The sequence below is a fragment of the Cariama cristata genome, unplaced genomic scaffold, assembly GCF_000690535.1.
Source record: "Cariama cristata isolate BGI_N322 unplaced genomic scaffold, ASM69053v1 Scaffold46617, whole genome shotgun sequence".
In the NCBI taxonomy this organism is placed as follows: Eukaryota; Metazoa; Chordata; class Aves; order Cariamiformes; family Cariamidae; genus Cariama; species Cariama cristata.
Window position 1 is genome coordinate 1 of NW_009626804.1, and position 9832 is coordinate 9832.

The 9832-nt window shown below is 35.5% G+C and overlaps 1 protein-coding gene across 1 annotated transcript; it reads left to right on the forward strand.

Annotated features, from left to right (window-relative positions):
* Window positions 1–309: 309 nt before the first annotated feature.
* Window positions 310–2768, forward strand: LOC104164725 (acylphosphatase-2-like; the record flags this gene model as incomplete). The annotated part of the gene is made up of 3 exons (XM_009704157.1): window positions 310–316; window positions 404–420; window positions 2659–2768. Coding segments are annotated over exons 1-3 (134 nt in total), but the record flags the coding sequence as incomplete, so codon positions are not given.
* Between the last annotated feature and the right edge of the window lie 7064 nt (window positions 2769–9832).

A 9832-nucleotide genomic window follows, 5' to 3' on the forward strand; every position in this document is an offset into this window, starting at 1 on the left:
CACCGGCTCTTCTGTCAAAAGCACTTTCCGGCACCCGCGGTTATGCTCGCGTTTTCTGTCAGCGCGTTTCTGTGGGAATGCTTCCCCCGCCCCCCTCCCCGAGTTGGCAGGAAAACTTTCCAGTAAAAATGAAGTCAAAGGCAATTCCCATACTGTAGCATCTTCATTAAAGAAAGCTACGTGCGCTAACGAAAATAATTGTTTGCCAAAGGGCAGACTCAAGGCTAGCTTGTACCCAAATTCTGTAGTTTCCCCCAGTGTTAAAACTTTATAGCTGCTGTCTGAAGCTTCTGTAAGAAAAGACCTCAGATGACCTGTATGCAGTTTACTGTAACTTTATAATGCATTACATTCCTAGAAGTGGTATTCAAATTATTCTAATGTCTTTTTCTTTCTCTTCTAGGTGTTTGTTTCAGGATGGTAAGGCAATGTCTGATTTACCAGTTCTACTTTACAGTGTAGTATTTCCAGTGCTAAAAATACTACAGCAGGTCTGTAGAGTATAAACATATCCAACTGCTGTTTTGAGTTCTAGGTTAGATGGTTAAGTATTGCAAGTGGATTTAAAAGGAAAACAAATATTTGTTTTACATTACTGTTATATTAAATGGATTTTTAAAAGCTTACTAATGTGTTGCTTATTTGTGTAGTATCTAAAGATTGTGTTTGGATTGCTTGTGATAAAACAGCCACAAGAGCATTATAACATTTTAATCCATAGAAAGGTTAAATCTGAAGTTATTGATATTGGCTTCTTGAAACAATGTGTTCCAGTTTAATTTTTTAATGGTAATTATAGTACCTGTATTTAAGGAAGCTTACTGTATTTCCTTGTAACAATGTGTTACGAGCATGCAGGCTGTGGCTCATATCCCAGCCAAGTGTCTCCACCAGCTCTGAACATGCAGCAGGTAGTTTTTCATTTCACAGAAACCCAAGAAACAAGAGGACACAATTCAAATAAGAGTTCTTTGCTTGAAAATAGTGGACTGTGCTTAATATTAGACCTGAAAGTGTTTATACATAGTTTATATGTATTGTGAAATAGTGCAAAATTGAAATGGTTAGAGGATTACAATATAGTATGTCTTGAATGTAACTATTCTATCAAGTGGAAAGCGTGTGTCCACACATTATGTGGTGGGCAGGTGCAAGCTTGCTCCACCTGGTTTTGAGCTGACCTGGAGCCGTGTAAACACATACCACACAGTGCCAGTCCTGAGCTGATAAGCAATGTTGAGAAGTGGATTGTCAGCTTCATTCCCATGCTTTTGGACAAGTTAGTATGGAGAAGTGGCTCATAATCACCTTGAAAAATACTCTTCATAGTTAGCAACACCTTTTCATCGCCTGGATTACCCCAAAATTAGTTTCATCTTTTGGAATGTAGTCATATTGACCTGAGGTTTGGCTGTTGGCATTAGAATAAGTCTTTAAAGAGACTAATAATGCAGTGTGCTCATTTAGTATCTCTGTATTCTTTTGGGTATTACTGCATATGCTCTAAAATGTTTGGTGGCTGTTCTCATCAAAATGTATTGAAAACTCTCAGTCTTACTGTTAGAGCCTTCAGTCTATTGATGTTCTGTACTAGAAGATTAAAAACGTGGGCTACATGGTCTTACACCTCTTTACTAAATGTGTAAGAAGCAAAACAGAGGAGGTACTTTTGATGTAAATGAATTTGCTGTTAATGAAATGAAGTACTGTGTGTTGGCTAATAGTGTTTTTATTATCCTACATGGAACAAAAATTTAATGGATTTCTGCAGAGCAGGCTTTCTGTTCCTCACCATTTTGGTGTTCAGATTGCAAAACCCATACATATATTTCATATGTACATGAAAGAAAATGAGAAAGTTTCACAAAAAATATCAAAAAACAACGTCCTTGGAAATTCCTGATTTCATCACAAGAAGTGAATAATTGGGAAGCTGTAATTTGTTGTGGTATTGTAAAAGTATTAGAAAAGCAGTATAATTAGTTTGTCCTTTGCTATTTTTTTGTAGTAATGTGGGAGCTGAAGGTAGAATTTAAGGAGTGAAAGTCAGATGGAAAGGATTTAAAATCAAACTGGAGAAAAGGAACTATGAAGTTTGTACATGTGGCAAATTTAATGAGTTTAGACTGTGATTGTTGAAGAGGCAAATAAGCAGTGATAGGAGCTATGGAAAGGAACAGAGGAGGTACAAAGTGGTGTGGGATTAATAGAGTCCTTTGTGATCAAAATTGTGTTAAAAGTCCCTGAAATAAAGGGAGCAAGTATTTGGCTTCCCTGTGAGTGGGCAAAAAGCCTCACACCGTCAGAAGGTTTCTATGCCTGTACCTACGATAAAGCAAAGAGGAAGATGACTTCTATTATGAGCAATGTAGTGTCTCAGTGGGAGCCATTATATCTATAGGTTTTGAAGAGAAGTATTAAAAGCTGAGAAAATGGAAGTGGGAATTCATTCGTGTTTATTACGTATATGTAGGATCTCATTCTTGTTCAAAAGTTGGCTGCTTCTGCTGCAACTTCAGAGCTGACAGGACTATCTCAGTGCCTGAGTATGAGCATCTATAGATTTTTTTTTCTTAAAATGAAAGTGGGTTTTTAAGTGGTATACATGTGGTGTATGTGCTGACATTGATTATCCTCTTTCATTATTTTTCAAATCAGTACACAGAAGAAGAAGCTAGGAAATTAGGAGTGGTTGGCTGGGTTAAAAATACTCGTCAAGGAACTGTAACGGGCCAAGTTCAGGGCCCAGAAGATAAAGTAAATGCCATGTAAGTATTTTCATGTGTTTATAGTCTTACTAAAGCCATTTACAGAAACATTTTTAATCCAAAGTGACAGGTAGAATCATATGTCAATAATGTAACAGTACTTTAAATAATCAGTTTTGGTTTTGAGGAGATAGCTTTTAAGCTGTAGAAAAGTCTTTAAGCTTTAAAAATAGCATGTGGCATCAGCCAGTTTTAATTTCTAGTGTCACACAGTTTGTCAGTATATTTCCTGAATGTATTTTTTGCTTGTGAAATGAAGGAAAAGCCTTTATTCTTATGCGTGAGGACAGATGTGGGTTTTAATTCTTCAAAATATCTCTAAAAAATGGACCAAAGAACTTCTTGACATGCTTGTTAAGCCTGTGCTTAAGTCAATTTAAAGGAAACTGAGTTTAAGTATGATTTTTTTTCCTGATTTAAAAATATATTAATACATATTTCAGCAAAGACCTGTGGTCTCTACCATCTGGAAATAAATTTTGAAATATTTTGCTGTCTTTAAAAGAATGAATATGACTTTCTGTATTAAACTGCTGATTTCCAAATGCTTACAACTATCACTCAGGAAATGATGCCTGGAAAAACACAAAGCCCAACTGATTTGCTTCCAACTGTCATTTTTTGCAAGTGTGTATAGGGATATTGTTGGGAGTTTTTAAAAATCCTTCAGTGGTTTGTTCTCTCAACAAAAAATGAGTGATGGTGAAACTTTCCTTTAGGTTTTATTAGGCAATTATTAGTGCAAATTCTGCTAGCACTTGTTGATACAGGAATTGCTTCAAAACTGAACTTAGAAAAAGTGAAGTTGGCTTTTTGCAGAGAAAATAATGGTATGTTATCTGGTAAAGAGATTTATATATGATTATCTGATGTGACAGAAGTACTTGTAGTAATTTTCTTTGGTCTTGAACTTACTGAACATTAGGTTGCTTATCTTGGGCTGTAAAACATTTACAAAGCCAGAGAACTGTTAGTTGTTTGTTTTCTAGGTCAAGTTTATACTTATTTTCTGGAAGACCTTTGTTAATAGCCTGATCTAAATATTTTGTAAATTTAATATCTTGGTGTCATCTCTAGTTGATTTAGAACACCAAAAATGAATGTGTGAGAAATCAGGATTTGGTTTCCATTTTAGGTATTTTTTTAATTTAAAAATTTCTTGTCAGTTTTATTCTTGTTAAGCAGGTTAAGTGAAAGCACAGCTTAGGTCCTGATATTTCTTATTTTTGCATTAACTAGGATTGCTGCAGAATGCAGTGGTTTTTGTCCATCCTTTACCTTTCCTGTTATGTCTTGATGGGATTTAAAGGAATCTGCACTTACACAAGCTTCCTGGTGTTAGTGTGTAATATGGGATCTTGTATTAGAGCTGCAAAATTGGACTACAAGCCTAGACTTGTTCTCAGAGATGTTGACATACGAACTATTCCAAAAAGAAATAAATTTTTTTCATTGTTACACAATTTTAAGTAGGGTCAGCAAGCTGAATTGCCACCAAAAAAAGTTGAAGCTTTTGTTGTATGTCGTGTTTGATATTCAGAGCAAATAAAAGGCAGTTTTGAGTTGCTGCTTCTTCATTTCATGCTGGAAATCAATGTTTTCCTCTGATGTAGGACTAATGTTGCAATGTTGAAGTATGATTTTGAAGTATGCATTGAGATATGGCTTATTATTGGAGACCCTAGAGTGGAATGCTGAAGGAGAAATGGTTCACTTTTCCTTGCTCCTTGTGTGGGCTCTGATATATCGAAAAGGTGATAAGCTTATTTTTGGCATTAAATTGGTGAACTTGCACTTGACAAGGGAACAATTGTATATGAACAGCTACTTTGAAAGGCCCCTATTTCTCTCTGCTAGTACATGTTAATAGAAGATCAAAAGAGGTTTGAGTTTTGGAATTTTTTTCAGAACTTACAGCATTTTTTTGTAATGCTCAGTCATGCTTCCTAGGAATTCATAATACTGTGTTCTAGATTCAAGAGTTGTTTCAAATGCTATATTAAATAAAAACAAAGTGAGGCGCTCTTCTACCATAGCAAATTAATATGAACCAGTAATACTAGACATACATTTGTATTCAAACTATAATAAATAATCAGGAAGAAATTCTGACACCAACTTCCTATGCAAGCTCTGGTTTGTATTTGCTAGATATTGAGAACTTAAGAGACTGTATTTGTGTGATGCCTCTTAAAAATTTGGAGATCTCCATGTTCAAAGAAAAACAACACTCTTCAAAGAAATACAGTACATGAATCGATGTTGTAAGGTCTTTCAAGAAAGGTTCCCGGTGAGTGCTATTTCAAATATTGGATCAACGTGTTACTGTGTAGAAATCTTTCAAGAGTAGCTTGTGTCGTGTCTTTTGGACAAGTGTTTTCACACTTGCATAAGCTTCTAAATTAAACTTTAGGCACAAAATAGTCTCATTTTCAGAGGTGCAGCACTTGAACTTTTAAAAACCATGTAATAATGGTAATAAAATGACTTCTCAGTTTTACTGATTCTGACTTGGTAGTTTTTCTGGGGAAAGGGGTGTTTTGGTGTATTATAAACAACATTTATCTTTTCATGATGCTAAAAAGAATCAAGGCCATGGATTTAAAAAGAGTGAGGATGCCATAAGAAAGTGTAGTTCTAGAAAAGGTAAATAGGAAAAGCAATATGGGAGGCAGGAATGAGGGATAAGAGTTTGAAGAAGACAAAGATAGAGGAAGCGTAAAAAAAGAAAAAGCGGGAGAAACACCATGAGGCAATTCAATGTTACCAGAAGCATGGAGTGAATAACAAAGCATGCCTTTGTTCTGGAGCAGTAATGCGGCAAACCTCTAAGGCAACTGTTTTCCAGCAGCAGTTCGTTGCTCCTGATTTTTCTGACCCTTTTTATTCTGCTTTGTATTGCTACTTGTATTGTGAGGCACAGCTAGGAAGTGTCCAGTACAGACTCAAGAAACAATGCCTTTATGTGATTTTTTTTTTAATGCAGACTGCAAGGCAAAAGATAATCTGGAAGGAATTGAGAGCAGTCCTGGTGATCCATTTTAAGCATTATTGTAATGCATGTGTAGAGTGACCGGAACCAATATAAAGTGGAGAAAATAAGATTTAGAGCAGGAGAGTTGAAGGTATGACTATCCATCCATACTTAAAGTTCTCTAGTGGAGTATGTTAGAGAAGATCTATTCTGAAGATCAGTTGGCCATGTAACTGCTGTTTTTAGGAGAGTCTTGGGTAGTCGAGCACAACTTTATTCTGTTAGAACTGAGGGGTTAGGTGCCAGAAGGCAGCCAGAGGCTATGTATCTATCTACTGATGCAGATGTGGCGCGGAAGAGTGTTTGCTAATGCAGGCAGTGGGCTGTGGGTTTGGTTCCTTCCCATCCTGCCAGGGAAAAGAGCTGGCCTCTTGCCTGAGCCTGGTATAGTTTCTTAAGCAGTGTGCTGAAGTCTGGATTTTGTCCTAAGATAGGGAAGTAATTTGTTCCCTGTGGACATAAAATATGATTATGATTAATTACTTTGAAAGATGACATGCAAAATAGTTTGCTCTGGAGCATGTAACAACTTAGCAGGGGCATTCTGACTCTTGCAGAAATCCGTGGAAAATGATAGGCAAGTATGAAGAATTGGGGCCTGAAAAGTGTTGCATGTACAAGAAGTTGTATTCCTTATTGGATCATTCACTTAGTGCTGAACATGGGTGTAAATTTTGTTGAAGTGGTGCTGGGAGGCTGACTTTGATTTATGTTCTGTAGTGGTGAAATGTTGATCATGCTGAGAATTGGCAGAATTTAGTGACTTTTCTGATGCTAGGATTTTGGTGTGAATTTCACTGAAATGCAAGTTTAAGGTATGAATGAGCAGGTTTTGATTTTAGATATTTTCATGTCAAGATTTGTCTTCAGTTTGTTTTTAATGAAAAACTTTTAGATTCTCAAAGATCAGGTGACTTTTACATAATGTATTTCGAAGGCAGTTGTTTTTACTTTAATTGGGAGATCTTGTAGACCATTTTAGAGGGTGTTTCTAAAGTCTTGAGAGCTTTGACCTGTGAGCTTACCTTAGCATCCCTTGCTTTTAACCTCTAGATGGAGCTGTCTGTTCTGTAGAGACTCTCAACTCTACATGCTGCATTTGAAGGGGATCTATTTTTAGACTGTTGTGGTAGAATCCATCTTTTTCTTCTCTACCTTTTTCCATACTGTATTTTATCATCCTGTTCTGTTTGCTGCTACTGCTCCGCATAGATAACACCCGTTATCCTTAGATACTAAAAGCTCATTTTCAGTCTTTTACCTGTCTGTAAGCCAAAGAATACTGAAGTCACAAGAAAAGCAGAGTTGCAGCATTTCTAAAACATAATGACATAAGGCTTTTATGGTAAACTGAAGGCTTTTTTGCCAGCCCAGATATTGTTAAATGAGGTAGAGGAGGTAGTCCTTTGGCTTCTTTTTTTCAGGAAGACTTATAATACAGGGTTTTTATTATAGTATCTTGTGATATTTTTTTTTCCATTTTATTAAATAAGGTTAGAGCCTTTGTAGTCATTGTGCCTGTTGCCATAGCAACTTGCATTGACAGGCTAGAAATCACTTTCCTATGAGAATTTTTTGAACTTTGAATGATGATATATTAACTATCCATTAAAAAAGAAAGACAAGACTCTTGTAGATGGCCAAACTCAGAATTTGTTCCGAAAATCAAAGGTTTCAAAGCAGGCTCACAGTTTAAAATATAAAATCTTAGGACATTTTTTAGACACAAGCAGTATATAAGAGCATGGTAAGTATCTTTCCTGTATTTGTAGAAAGGCATGACATTACATATAGATTGCTTGTCTTGGAAGTTGTTTTTAATTGTAAATTAATGCTAATTTAATGTGAATATTTTAATTTTTAATATCAATGTCAGTTAAGACTTAAATACATGTGACACAAGACTGGAAAATTACTTCAGTGTATATCTGCATAGAAAAATCTAGATTTTTACCACATAAAAGGGGAGAAGGGAACTCTGTATTAGTCAATATCACAACTGTCATTGTCTGTTTTATTGGTCAGGTCTATCAAAGAGTCCTGTCTGGACCAACTGGCATTGAATAAATATTTTTTCCTCAATATAATTTTTTAATTGTTTGCAGAGAATAGCCCTGGTAGCATGAAATGAAACTAAATGCTAGTAAAAACACCCCTCCATATTTAGACTGAGACTGGGTTCCTGGAGCAAAATTCTAGACCTTAATACCTAATTCATGTTGAGTTATAAAATGAACAGATTTTAGTCTGTATTTGAGATTTTTCTGTTTTAAGAAGGATATTTTTAAAATTTTCAACTTGATCTAAATTTCTTTAGGAGAAGAAACTAACACTTCTTTGCACATGAACCTACACATAATGGTAGAAATGAATCTGCAGGGGACGCTTGTACAGATGAGGAAGTGGTTTAGGTTTTTAGATACATTTGAGACATCTGTGATACACCCAGAAGCCTGCTATTGAAAAGAAGACAAAAGCAGTTGAGTGAAAAGTTTGGAAAGGTTGGAAATAAGATGGATATGGGGAGGAATATGAAAGTCAATTTGGGTTTGGCAATAGCTGATCTGTAAAATAATGTGATTGCAGACTGGAAATCAGTAAACTCAAGAAGTGGTGAATAACATCAGACTAGCAGAAAAGGTACAAAACTTTCAGAGCTACTTTTATGTCTGGGGGCAGAGGGGCAGCATGATGCAGTAACCAAAGATGTGCTGTAAAAAAAAAATTATGGGAGATTGGTCCTACGTATAGAAGAAATTCTGCAATCTGTTAGTATGGAATGTCAGAGGGATGAGCAAATTGTGGTGGAAGTGAAATATCAGGGTGGGGCTGAAACCAAATTTATGGTTAAAGATGGTAGAGAGGATTTAGTGAGAGAGATTGTTAGACTATTTTAATACAAGTACTTCTAAAATTAAGTAGGTTGTGAGAAACTCTTACCATTATTGAAATATGAATGCAGTTCTCAGAATAGACTCCAAATTCATAGGTTACCTTTTCAGGGATGTAATTATTAAAAGGTTGTAAAAATTTATTACTGGAGTGATTTAATTACTAGTCATATTTAATGAATGCATTGGCTGAAATTCCATTACTTCTTTTATCTAATCAAGGAATGTGTAGGCCAAGGTGAATGTTAGCATCCCACACGGCCAGAAAAGCATATAGACACAAAATTGCAACTGCTAGATTTGAAGTTGATCGTGTAAAGAATACTGGTCATTATGTGCTTCAGTGTTACAGAGAACATTTATAAAACTGTGAGGACTAATACTTTTTGCAGAGCACTTAACGTTTACCTTGTGTCTTGTCAATGAGGAGGCTATGTGCTGTAATAGTATGGCTGATATTTCCTGGATATGCTATTCTTAGGAAGCGGACAGTGATATATTTTGAAGGAAAGGGGAGAGGGAAATGAAAATCACATTCTTAAGCTTTCTTTTTTTATTTTGCTAAAATGTGAGATAGTGAAAAAGGGTTAGGAAGTGTTCTCATTTGATTGTAATGAAATACAGTTTTTATATTAATCACTGCTGAAGGCAATTTACAGTATTTCAGTGACTCAGTAGCAGTCAGATGACAAGAAATAAGATGGGGTTTTCATAGTTCAGTGTGAGTCCAAGTATAACAAGCTCAGTTTTTTGGTTTTATTTTTTAAAGATAAATCTAACCTATACTGGAAAATTAAATTGTGTTAAACTATAATCTTTGTGGCTCATATAATGGTAAATGTGACTATCTCTTTTCATACTGAATATTTGAGGTATTACTGTCTTATCTATGGTTATTTGTTTATTGCTTAAAATTGACAGGCTAAATTGTGCACTGTTAAGTTACGCAGGCTCAGAGCTTGGTCCTCTAAAGTAAATTTTCTAAATATTACTGATGATGACCTGGGAAAGGATAGAATTAAAACTTGTTCTTTGGAGTTTTAGCAGTTTGTCCTGGTTTGGCTAAAACGGGGCTATTTTCTCCTTTCAGGAGTTTTTCTTTCTGTTAAGTCCCTTCTAAGTAAGTGCACTTTCTGAAA